The following is a 13,773-nucleotide window of genomic DNA, read 5'->3' as shown; positions in this document are numbered from 1 at the left end:
AACTCCTCTGTTCCCTTTTCTCCAGTTCAGAAACACCATTCACTGCAACCCGGTTCCCTAGCCAACACGTATGCAGCCAATCACTGCCTTTTGATACCACAAGTTTCAATTCTACTGTAAGCTTGTTAGATGACACCATATCTAAGGCCTTCTGAAATCTATATATCCCACACTGATTGCATTTCTCTTATTAACCCTTACTTCAAAAATTGTATTAAATTGCTCCACTGCTTTGCTCCGATTTACATTCCCATGTCCTGTTAATCCTGTTCTGGATCATGCTCCTAAAGGATTTTTCCACATTGAAGTAACTGTCTCGCAGATGCTGGGCTTATCCTCACACCTTCTTAACCCTCCACTGCCGTATCTAATAGAACTGGAAAACTATGGTCACTGCCTCCAATATCCTCCTACGCTCCTTCAAAATCCCGTCCTGGTAACTTACCTCCTTTGAAGACCGATAGTAACAGAAGTATTAGAAAAGCTGTCTGAGCCTAATGCAAATCAGTATCTTGACCGCTTTCTCCTTCAATACGACTGAAAGCACCCGCTTCCTTGGTGAAACGGGTGCAAAGTCTCATTACCACCCTGATTATGCACGCACATACCAATTCCCATTTTGTAAATTATATTAGCCTCTGCTAGTGAATAATTAGTTAACCGTCTTTGTAATTAAATTACATGAAACAGTTTGCAACCTAGAATAATCGATTATTTTGTATGCCTGCATCATTGATTAACTTCAATATTCCTCCAATTTTCTTTACTTTGATTTTTTAAACCATCCCTAATGGGTGCCCTACCACTCACCATTTATTTGCCTTTAATACCTTTAGATTATTATATTGGCTGCTAATCTTCTGTCATATGATGATCCCTGCTCTTACATTCAATTTTCACTTCCGTTTCAGATTCTTTTGTAATGTCTATAGATCTCAATTCAACATTTGTAATACACGACCTTTATTTCATCTTGAGATTAAATACACACTTGTACACAGTGGATGAAACACCCATCTCAAATAAAAGACTGTGGGGAGCTCATATGACCCATGAATCAGCATTCAGCAGTAATTGCAGCCACCCCAGAACAGACCCTTGTAATTTAAGGACTTGCTGCTACTTTGCACATGATGTAGTATAGACTGGAATTTCCCCAATTATTAATTGGATAAGTTTTTTTGTGGAATGCCAAACAATTATTTTTAAAAAAATCAAACACAGAAAAGTCAAGGAACATTAAAGTTAATGAGGCAGACATACAGGACAATAGAATATTCCAGTTTGCAAACAGTTTAAATGGAATTATTTAATGATATAGAAACATAGAAAAACCTACAGCACAATACAGGCCCTTCAGATAACTGACTCAAGTTATTTTGCCAGTAATATTCTGTACCAATTTTTAACGTTTCTATTTAACCTTAAGTGCAAAATTTAGAAATTAGCATTCAGCAAATGGGTTTTGGAGAAAAATGGAACAGCTATACATGATGCTACTTTTTAAACTCAACATTTTGAAGATTTTTCCTTGTTTCGTACAAAGTTTGAGCTGATCAGCCTAATTCTGCTCTACCTTTCAATCATGGTTGATTTATTTTCCCTCTCAATGCCATTATTCCACCTTTTCCTCGTAACCTTTGACGTCTTTACAAATCAAAAACACATCAATGTCCATGTTAAATATACTCAGTGATTTCAACTCCACAGCCACCTGTAGCAATGAATTCCACAGATTCACCTCTTACAATGAGGAAGATAAAAGAAATCCCTCATCAGATCTAGAAGGGTGTACTTCAGTTCTGAGAATGTGCCTTCTGGTCCTAGACAATCCCACTATAGAGAATATCCTCTCCACATCAGCTTTATCCAGTTCTTTCAATATTCGGTCGAGTTGAATGGGATCCCTCCTCATTTCTAAACTCCAGCAAATGCAGGTCCAGTGCTATCTTTCATTCCTGGCACATCCTCTCTTATATACGAATGGATGCTCTATTCCGAGTGCGGGCAGAGCAATGCCTTATAAAGCCTCAGCATTACATCCTTGATTTTATATTCTAGTCCGCTGGAAACGAAAGCTGACATTGCAATTGCCTTCCTTACCACCGACTCAAATTGCAAGTTAATCTTCAAGAAATCCTGCATGAAGATTCCCAATTCCCCCGATGTCTGAATTTTCTCCCCATTTAGAAAATGGTCTACTCATGGGCATGTACTTCCTTATAGTATATTCCATCTGTCACTTGCTGGTCCATTCTCCCAATGCGCCCAAGTCCTTCTGCAACCTTATTGTCTCTGGGAATCTCCCATGCACCGCCACCAACCTCATAGTTCCCGCACCCCGTACCCGTTTCTACATCCCCAAACCTGCTTTTCCAGGTAGATCCATTGTTTCAGCTTGTTCCTGACCTACTGAACTCATATTGGCGTACTTTGTTTTATCCCCTTCCTACTTACATCCATGACACTTCACACACTCTGGATCTTTTCAAGTGATTTCAGATTCCCTGGCCCCCATCATCTTATTTTTACTATGGATGTCCAGTCCCTATACACCTCCATCCTCCACCAGGAAGGCCTCAAAGCTCTCTTTTTTTTTCTGGACACCAGACCCAACGAATTCCCCTCCACCACCACTCTCTTCCATCTAGCAGAACTTGTCCTGACTCTCAATAGTTTCTCCTTTGGTTCCTCCCACTCCCTTCAAACAAAAGGTGTAGCCATGGACACTTGCATAGTCCCAGTTATGCCTACCTTTTTGTCAGCTACATGGAACAGTCTATGTTCCAAGCCTACACTGATGTCCGTCCTCCACTTTTCCTACGCTACATCGATGACTGCATTGGCGCTGCTTCCTGAACCCATGCTGAACTCCTCGACTTCACCCACTTCGCCTCTAACTTCTACCCTGTCCTCAAATTTACCTGGTTTATTTCCGACACCTCCCTCCCCTTTCTCAATCTCACTGTCTCTGTCTCTGGAGACAGCTTATCCACCGATGTCTATTACAAACCCACGGACTCTCACAGCTCCCTGGACTAGACCTCTTCCCACCCTGTTACTTGTAGAAACACTGTCTCCTTCCCTCATGTCCTGAGAACAGATGTGGTAAAGACAGAGGAAGAGAGTTTTCATTCTAGAACGAAGGAGATGTCCTCCTTTTTCAAAGAAAGGAGCTTCTCTTCATCCACCATCAACATTGCCCTCAACTGCATCTCTTCCATTTTACGCACAGCTGCTCTTAGCCCATCCTCCAGCCACCCTACCAGGGATAGGATTCCTCTTGTCCTCAACTACCACCCTATCAGCCTGCACGTCTAGCACACAATTCTCCAAAACTTCTGCCACCTCCAACAGGATCCCACCACCAAGCACATCTTTCCCTCCCCGTCCCTCCTGGGACTTACCCTTATAAGTGGAACAAGTGCTACACCTACCCCTACACCTCCTCCCTCATGACTATTCAAGGCCCCAAACAATCCTTCCAGGTGAGGCAACACTTCACCTGTGAGTCTGATGGGGTCACATAGTGTTCAGTGCTCCTGGTGGGGCCTCCTGTATATTGGTGAGACCTGTCATAGATTGGGAGATCGCTTCGCTGAGCATCTACACTCCGTCTGCCAGAAAAAGCGGGATCTCCCAGTGGCCACCCATTATAATTCCATTTTCCATTCCCATTCCGATATGTCTATCCACGGCCTCCTCCACTGTTGTGATGAGGCCACACTTAGGTTGGAGGAACAACACCTTGTATTCCGTTTGGGTAGCCTCCAACCTGATGGCATGAACATAGATTTCTCAAACTTCTGGTAATGCCCCCCCACCCTCTCCTTCATTTCCCTCTCTCACCTCATCTCCCTGCCTGCCCAATGGCTCCCTCTGGTGCTCCTCCCCCCTTTTCGTTCTTCCATGACCTTCTGTCTCTTTCGCCAATCGACTTCCCAGCTCTTTCTTTCATCTCCCCCCCTCCAGGATCCACCTATCACCTCGTGTTCCTCACTCCCCTCCCCCACCCTCCTTTTAGATCTACTTCTCAGCTTTGTTTTACTCCAGTCCTGCAGAAGGTTTTCAGCCCAAAATGTCCACTGTACTCGTTTTCATAGATGCTGCTGGCCTGCTGAGCTCCTCCAGCATCTTGTGTGCTGCTCGGATTTCCAGCTTCTACGGATTTTCTCTTGCTTGCTTCTGCAATCCCTGCTTTCTTAACACTAGCTGCCCCTCCACTGATTTTTCTATCATTTGCAAACCTGGCCACAAACACCAATTCTGTCATCCAGATTATTCATACATAACGTGGAAACTAGCATACTCAACTCCAACTCCTGCGGAACACTATTAGTTGTCACTGGCAGCCAACCAGAAAAAGCTCCTTTTATTCCAGCTGTCTGGCTTCTGCCAGTCAGCCAATTTCTGTCCAGGAGAGTACCTTTCCTGTAATACCATGGGCCCTTATCTCGTTTCGCAGCCTCATGTGTGGCACCTTGTCAAAGGCCTTCGGAAAATCCGTTTAATCAACATCAACTGACTCTCCTTTGACTATCCTGTCGGTTAGTTCCTCAAGGAATTCTAGATTCGTTAGGCAAGAATTCCCCTAAGGACATCATGCTAACACCATTTTATCATGTGCCTTGAGAAACAGCTTGAAACCTCATCCTTGGTACTGGACTCTACCATTCTGCCAACCACAGAAGTCAGGCCTACAAATCCTTTTGTTTCCCTCTCTTCTTTGAGTGGAATGATATTTGCAATCTTCCAGTCCTACAGAACCATTCCAGAATCCAAAGAATCTTGAAAATCACCAGTAATGCCTCAATCTCTTCAGCTACCTCCTTCAGAACCCTGGACCAGTTGGACTACAGATCCAGATGAGTTATCTACCTTCAGACCTTTCAGCTTCACAAGTATCTTCTCCTTCGTAATAGTGACTACACTAACTTCTTCCACCCAACACTTGAATTTCTAGCATACTGTTGGTGTCTTCCACAATGAAGATTGTCGCAAAATACTTAGTCAATTCATCCACCATTTTTTGTTCCTCATAACCATCTCTCCTGCGTCATTTTTCAGTGCTACTCTTGCTTCTTGCTCTTTATATAAATTGGGAAGAAAATACTTTTGGCATCCTTTTATACTATTGGTGAACATACCTTCATATTTCATCTTTTATCTCCTTATTGCCTCCATTAGTTTTTTTTAAAAGCTTCGCAATCCTCTAGCTACCCATTATTGTTTGTTGTAACACATGGCCTCTTTTGCTTTTATGCTGTCTTTAATTTCCCTTGTCAGCCACAGTTGCCTCATCCTTCCTTTGGTGTGCTTCTTTGGATCCTGTGTCTTTTGAATTACTCCCAGAATCTGCAGCCATTACTGCTCTACTGTCATGCGTGCTAGTGTTCCCTTCCAATTATCTTTAAACAGTTCCTCTCTTATGCCTCTGTAATTCCCTTTACTCCTCTGTAAAACAAGTAGATTCAGTTTTAGCTTCTCCCTCTCAAACTGCAGGGTGAACTATCATTTTGTGATCAGCACCTCTTAAGAGTTCCTTTCCCCTAAGCTCCCTAATAAAATCTGATTCATTACACAGCCAGATCCAGAATTACCATTCTCTAGTGGGCTCAACCAAAAACTGCTCTAAAAAGAAATTTTCGTTCCGGAGGACTGGAAGGTCACAAATGTAGTTCCACTGTTTAAGAAAGGAGGGAGGCAGCAAAAAGAAAATTACAGATCTATTAGTCTAACATCGGTAGTTGGAAAGTTATTGTTGATCCTCAAGGATGAGGTTATGAAATACCTCGAGGTGCATGACAAGATAGGCCCAAGCCAGCATGGTTTCATAAAGGAAAGATCCTGCCTCACCAACCTATTGGAATTTTTTGAGGTAATCTCAAATAAGATTGACAAGGGAGAGGCTGTGGATGTTGTGTATTTGGATTTTCAAAAGGCCTTTGATAAGGTGCCGCATAAGAGGCTGCTTAATAAGATGAGGGCCCATGGAATTACAGGAAAGATATTGGAATGAGTGAAGCATTGGTTGATAGGCAGAAAGCAAAGGGTGGGAATAAAGGGATCCTATTCTGGTTGGTTGCCGGTTACTAGTGGTGTTCCACAGGGGTTGGTGTTGGGCTGCTTCTTTTTACACTGTATATCGATGATTTAGATTATGGATTAAATGTGGCTAAATTTGTGGATGACACCAAGATAGGTGGAGAAGCAGGAAGTGTTGAAGAAACGGAAAGTTGCAGAGAGACTTGGTCAGTTTAGGAGAGTGGGCAAAGAAATGGCAGATGAGATACAATGTTGAGAAATGTACGTTTTGGAAGAAGACATAATCGGGCAGATTATTATTTAGATCGGGAGAGAATTCAAAAATTGGAAGTGCAAAGGGACTTGGGGGTCCTAGTGCACGATACCCTAAAGGTTAACCACCAGGTTGGATCGGAAAGGAAAGCGAATGCTATGTTGGCATTCATTTCAAGAGGAATAGTGTATAAGAGTAAGGAGGTGTTGATGAGGCTCTATGGGGCACTGGTGAGACCTCATTTGGAATACTGTGTGCAGTTTTGGGCCCCCTATCTTAGAAGGGATGTACTGATGTTGGAGAGAGTTCAGAGAAGATTTACGAGGATGATTCGTGGAATGCAGGGGCTAACATATGAGGAGCGTTTGTCAGCTCTTGGATTGTATTCATTAGAGTATAGAAGAATGAGAGGGGATCTCATAGAAACATTTCGAATGTTGAAAGGGTTGGACAGAGTAGATGTGGAAAGGCTGTTTCCCTTGGTGGGTGAGTGAGTCCAGGACAAGAGGTCACAGTCTTAGAATTAGAGGGTACCCATTTAAAACAGAGATGAGGAGAAATTTTTTTAGCCAGAGGGTCGTGGATTTATGGAATTCGTTGCCACAATCAGCTGTGGAAGCCCGATCATTGAGGGTGTTTAAGAAGGAGATTGATGGGTATCTAATTAGTCAGGGTATCAAGGGACATGGGGAAAAAGCCGGAAATTGGAACTAGATGGGAGAATAGTTTAGCTCATGGTGGAGTGGAGGAGCAGACTCGATGGGCCAAATGGCCTACTTCTGCTCCTTTGTCTTGTGATCTTGTGAAAAGCCATCTTGTAGGCATTCTACAAATTCCTTCTCTTAGGATCCAGCACTAATCCCGGTTACTCCCCCCCCCCCCCCCCCCTCACATCTGCATTTGAAATCCCCCATAACATTGCCCTTTTTACATACCTTTTCAATCCCCTGCTGTAATTTGTACTCCACGTCCTGGCTGCTGTGCAAAGCTCTGTATACAACTCCCATCAGGGTCCTTCTACCCTTGCAGTTTCTCAACTCTACCCACAAGGATTCTACATCTTCCGATCCTATGTCACCTCTTTTATCTTTCTTAAACCAAGAAAGCTTGATCATTGTTCAGTATGTAACAGATGTCAAGGACAGCAAAATTGCTCCATGTAATGAACAACTAATAAGATAAGTTTCTAAGGGTTAAATCATTACAACCTATGTCCTTACGTTATCTGGATCCACCGATTTGCATCTTGCATCCATCACGATATCTGAAGCTTGATGGGTTTTTCTTCTTTCTCTGACAGCCTAAGGAAATAGAAACATCTCTGTCAAAATTCAGTGTAAAACTGGATGAAGCGCGTTAGACAGTGAATTATTTACTTGTACCGGGTTTGTAATATTTTCACCTCACTAACTTGGCAACTTCCCTCAATGCAAAAGCAGTAACAATCTGAACTGGCAAGCCAGACAGCCATTTCCGGCTACTCTTGCTGCCCAAGGCTTTTGCTTTTATTTTGGGAGTCCAGTACAAGAAGTTAACCTCCTCCTGTACTAAAGCACAGCTTCATTACAATATAATGGTCATGTGGACAGCAAACACCTCTGAAACGTTAAGGATTTTCCTGACAGCAAGACAGCATCTGGCTATTTAAAATCAGGTCTCCATCCAAAAAGATGTGTTCCTTTTTTAATGTACAAGTTAAGTTTCAAAAAGTTTTAAAGTTGTTTGTAAATAAAGACAATGGCAAAGATAAGTAGATGTGTACCATATTTACTTGCATAGATGATGATACGAATATATGCTTAGGGGCAGGTAGTGCTCAGGAAGCAGGGAGTCTATAGCAGGACTTCGATGAGATATCATCAAAACCTATCAAATACAGAAAGGCCTAAATAGAATGTATGTGGCAAGGATATTTCCTATAGGGGGGAGTCTAGGACCTGGAGGCACGGCCTCAGAATGGAGGGATGTCCTTTTGGAATAGATGAGGTAAAGGTGTCAAAGGCTACAAGGCAGGAGACTGGAATAATAAATCAGCCATGATGGAATGGCAGACCAGACTTGATGAGCCAAATGGCCCAACTCTGCTCCTACATTTTACGGTCTAATGGATTCCTGTGTACTGAGCCGGGTTCAAAACTTTAGAAATATTCTCTCCCTGGACACAATGAAACTGAATTTTAGACCACAGCGAATTCAACTGCAATACTGATGAAAAATTTCAAGTACAATATTTTGCTTAGAATATCAGCATTTATGTCATAATCCCTTCTCATTGTTAATAGAATCAGCTATTAATAACTGAATAGTTTCATTCATCATGAAATCTGCTGATACACCTAAAGTGCCTTTATTCCTACTCAATATGTTTCCTATTTATTGTAAATTGCCCTGCCTTATCAAATCTATTCCATTTGCCAATTTTTGCACCAACTGATCTGAACATCTATAATTGGTATGCAACCAAATTCTTTCCTACTTGTTGTTGACTACATGGACCATGTTATCATGTGTACCGTGTTGTCATAATTGATCATGACCATGATTGTTCTTGGCAATTTCTTACACAGAAGTGGTTTGCCATTGCCTTTTTCTGGGCAGTGTCTTTACAAGATGGGTGAACCCAGCTATTATCAATACTCTTCAGAGATTGCCTGGCGTCAGTGGTTTCGTAACCAGGACTTGTGAAATGCACCGGCTGTTCATGAGACCGTCCACCACTTGCTGCCATGGCTTCACAGGACCCTTATTGCTACTCATTGCCCAAATGTGACCCGGGGGGGAAGAAGTGCCTTACACCTCTTTTGGTAAAGACGCATCTCCACCCCACCAGTCAACAGATTTATCAGGAAATTTTATAAAATGTTTATAAAATTATAAATTTAAAACATATTTAAATATTTTTAAATATAAATTTAAATCCCTATATTTAAATCTACATTATAACATAAATTTAAATCCCTATATTTAAATCTACATTATAACATAAATTTTAAAAAGGATCATGGACTGATCTCTGTGGAAACACCCAATGCGCAACAGAAACATCCAACCATGACTTTTTACTTCAGCCGATGTGCCAATTTTTCCACATTATGCTTTCATCTGGACTCCATAGGCTCTTAATGTTGTGCAAAACTATCAAAGACCATGCTAACATCTATTTAGAATACATCAAATGGTCTGCCCACATGAACAGTCATTACCTCCAAGTTAGTCTTAATCAGGCACAAACTTCTGTAATAGATCCAGATTGACCAGTCCTAATTTCTACCTGTTACACAGCCCTTAAAAACCCATTCCAATAATTTATTCTCCAAGTCAAGCCAACTAGCTTGTAATGATCCTTTTTTTGTTAAAATGCACCCAACACCTTTTTTTCCCCAAAAGACAGTACATAACCTGTTCTCCAATTGTACAGTACAAGAACAAAAATTCATGAATCTTTGAAAACAACTGTATCAGTCTCAAATTAAGTCAAATAAAAACAAATCACTGGAAACAGGTCAGGCAACACCAATGGAAAGACACACGCAGTGTTCTCATTCTTTTTCAGTTTTTATCTCAGTTTTCAAGTAATTGCAAGTTTTTAAAAACATCTTTGAGTATAGTAAAAGTCCAGCTTTGGGTATCACAATTTAAGAAAGGTATCAAAGCTTGAGAGGACACAGAAGTGTCTTTGCAAAATGATTCCAGGAACAAAAGCTTGATTTGTTCTGTTAGGAACAGAGATTCCAAGGAATGCGATTCTGAGAAGCATTTGAAATCAGTGCTTAGACCAAATGGATGAAAACAAATTGTTTCCATTGGGAGAGGTAAATGAACACAGCAATTGGTTAGGGTCAGGAATGCACTGAAAATCAGTGGTGGAGATATGTCCCACTGCAGCACTTAGAACTTATTGGGATGTGTATTAGGAGGGAGAAAAGAATATCAAACATCAATCGGACAGAAGTAATGGAGTCAATCACTTTCTAAAAGCCTCATATTGCCATGGGGCCTTATGTTTGGCCCATCCACTTAATGGAAACATTTACAATAAACCCCTTGCTTATTTATTTCCCATTGTTTGATTCTAATGATTTTAAATCACCTTTTGTTAAATTACTCACCTAGGCTTGTTTGGTTTACTAGATAGTGGATAAAGTGAAGCTCCTGAATGCAATTTAGGAATTCTCTGTAGTTTTTACATCAGATCTCCAGGTAATATTACAGTAATCGAAATGCACCATCTTCACTGCTTTGACACTTGCCAGAAACTTGCCTCTGAACTTGGTCTTTTAGAGATCTACAATATACAGTGTACAGTAAAGTTCCATTTTTATTCTTCAATCCGAAGCATACTACCTTGTTTGACAACTGTTTAGTAAATACTGAAGCAGAGCTTGGGAGTCCTGATTTGCTTTTGGCTGAATCTGCTTTTTAAAAGCAGGGGTATGAATATTAATATTCAAAAGCAAATCAGGACTCCCAAGCTCTGCTTCAGTATTTACTAAACCACCACACTTCCACCTCTCAGTGCCTTCAGCTCCTCTACTCCCTTCACTAAGCTTCCACTTCAACACGTGCCAATCAGTCCGACCAGTGTTTTTTTAAAAACCTGTTTGCCGTTTTGTCCCACTATTTTTTTTTACTTTCTCCCCTTTGTATCTATGTTCAGATTTTCATCCCTCTGCCAAAACAAAAGCACCAGCAAACCCACTTGAGGATTTAACTCCTGGCATCACTGAGGAGTGACCTCATCGTCCCAACAAGTTCCAATGCATTCCTTGTGTCATTTCCCCAGCTTTCTCCATTTGTACTATTCTCCCATTTATAAACAAAAAGCTATGCGCTTCAGGCATGATAAACAGACTATTATAATGGATGTTCCACTTAAATCTTTCTCCTCATTGCTTAAAACTTCAAGCTATCCCTTTTTTAAGGTGGCAAAATTGACCAGAAGTTCTCCATGCAATGTCGATGCCAATGTCATCAGTATTAGTATGTGGCCAACTTCTCCCATATGTAAAGAATGGTCTACAGGCTCCACTACCTCAACCTTGCAATCAGGAAGACAATTTAGTATTTTGGAATCACCTGCAATTTCGCCCACAGAGTGCGTTTTTCCTTCATACCCTCACGATCATTCTTGCTCCTTTACTGTACACTTGCATTAATCTTCGTGCCAACATAGGGGTCCTGATTACATTTCCTCAGCAATCTATTCGCCAGCAGCTGGGAATGTCCTCAGTTCTTCAACTCAGCACCACCTAGCTGGCAGTCACCTGCTCCCCTACTTAAGCAATGCCCTCCTGTAACGTGCTACCCAAGAATGCGGTATCAGTTGCTGGATGCACCTCCACCGGACAATTATTCAGCACCTGTGGCCACCCTGGGCATGTGGGAACGTCAGGCAGCTCCCCATAACAAAAGGATGTGTATACCTGGAGTTTGAGATGCAAAATTTTGACTTTAATTCACTATGCAAAACCAAACACCATCTCTCCCCTGAACTGCAGAGTCCCATGTTCAAAATCCCAAGCTTCATCCTCTACAGTAGCAACAATAACTAGCACAGTGCAATCGTCAGCAAAACCCTACTGCACTTACTCTGGCCAAAATTCCAAAGATCCAAGTCTGTTATTGCTGACAGTAATTGCCCAGTAATTGTTCCTAGTCTGTTTTCTTATTTCACATCTACAGTATTTTGACTTACTTCTAACTAACAAGCCTGTTGTACTGGGGTAAGGTTTGGAGAAGGGAAGGAAAGTAATAAGCAGACAGCAAGTGATTAAATAAGTGTTTAATGATTGATCTACCAAACCATCCTGTGAATAGGAGAGGAACCATTAGACGCTGTGCTTGAAATGCTGATGACTGCTGGCAACCAAAGTTACTGCAATTCAAGATTGTTTAATATGATTTCCAGTACACAAGTGTATAGGAGAACTAAATCATTGTTAATCTGGATCTGATGCAACATTATAAAAAACAATAAGATAGTGAACACAGTAAATATATATACCCAAGACAACTTATACACAGATTGAATGTGGTGCTAGGCCTAGGAGCCTCTGTACATCAGGTGACAGGAAATAATAAAGTAGTGGTGGTGAGGGGGGGGTGTGGAGGGGTGGGTTAGGGGGTGGAGGTATTGATCAGCCTTACTGCTTGGGGAAAGTAACTGTTTTTGAGTCTGGTGGTCCTGGTGTGGACGATACACAACCTCCTCCCTGATGGAAGTGAGCAGGATCCTTCATGATGTTACTGGCACTTTTCCGACACCTTTCTGTATGCATGTCCTTGATGGTGATGTGTTGGGCAGTTCTGACTACCTAACCTCAGTGATTGGGAAGATGTTGGAGTCAATTGTTAAGGATGTGATTATGGAGTACTTGGTGACACAGGGCAAGCTATGATAAAGTCAGCTTTAAGTCACCCTTAAGGGAAAATCTTCCCTGACATACCTGTTGCAATTCTTTGATGAAATTACAAGTAGGATAGATAAAGGGGATGCAGTGGATGTTGTATTTTTGGACTTCCAGAAGGCCTTTGACAAGGTGCCACACATGAGGCTACTTACAAAGTTAGAGCCCTTAGTATTACAGGAAAGTTACTAGCATGGTTAGAACATTGGCTGATTTGTAGGAGGCAGTGAATGTGAAGAAAAAGGACTCTTTACTGGTTGGCTGCCAGTGACTGGTGGTGTCCTGCAAGGATCAGTGTTGGGACCACTTCTTTTTATGCTGTATATAAATGATTTAGATGATGGAATAGGTGACTTTCTTGCTAAGTTTGCAGATGACACAAAGATTGGTGGAGGGGCAGGTAGTGTTGAGGAAACAAGGACTTAGACAGATTAGGAGAATGGGCAAGAAAGTGGCAAATGAAGTATAATGTTGGAAAATGCATGCTCATGCACTTCAGTAGTAGAAATAAATGTGTAGACCATTTTCTACACGGGGAGAATATCCAAAAATCTGAGATGCCGTGGGACTTGGGAGTCCTTCTGCAGGACACCCTGAAGGTCTGAGTTGGTGGTGAGGAAGACAAGTGCAATATTACCATTCATTTCAAGAGGTCTAGTATGCAAGAGCAGGGATGTGATGCTGAAGCTTTATACGGCACTGGTGAGGCATCACCTCGAGTATTGTGAACAGTTTTGGGCTTCTTATCTCAGAAAAGAGGCATTGGAGAGGGTCCAGAGGAGGTTCACGAGGATGATTCTAGAAATGAAAGGGTTATGATATGAGGAACATTTGATAGCTCTGTGTCTGTACTCACTGGAACTTAGAAGGATGGGGGGGATCTCACTGAAACTTTTCGAATGTTGAGCGACCTAGACAGGGTAGATGTGGAAAGAATGTTTCTCATGGAGTGGGACTCTCAGACAAGAGGGCACAGCCTCAGGATAGAGGGGCATCCATTTAAAACTGATCCAGAGAAATTTCTTTAGCCAGAGGGTGGTGAATTTGTTATCATGGGCAGCTCGAGAT

The 13,773-nt window shown here is 41.7% G+C and overlaps 1 protein-coding gene across 1 annotated transcript in view; it reads right to left on the bottom strand.

Annotated features, from left to right (window-relative positions):
- Window positions 1-13,773, bottom strand: part of fa2h (fatty acid 2-hydroxylase) — a 102,580-nt gene that overhangs the window by 26,010 nt on the left and 62,797 nt on the right. Inside the window, exon 2 of the mRNA XM_073069806.1 lies at window positions 7,519-7,599. Coding sequence (XP_072925907.1) covers window positions 7,519-7,599 — 81 coding nt within the window. The remainder of the gene's footprint in view (window positions 1-7,518; window positions 7,600-13,773) is intronic.

The sequence above is a fragment of the Hemitrygon akajei genome, chromosome 17 (assembly GCF_048418815.1).
Source record: "Hemitrygon akajei chromosome 17, sHemAka1.3, whole genome shotgun sequence".
NCBI lineage: Eukaryota > Metazoa > Chordata > Chondrichthyes > Myliobatiformes > Dasyatidae > Hemitrygon > Hemitrygon akajei.
This window is presented reverse-complemented; position numbering and strand designations above follow the sequence as displayed.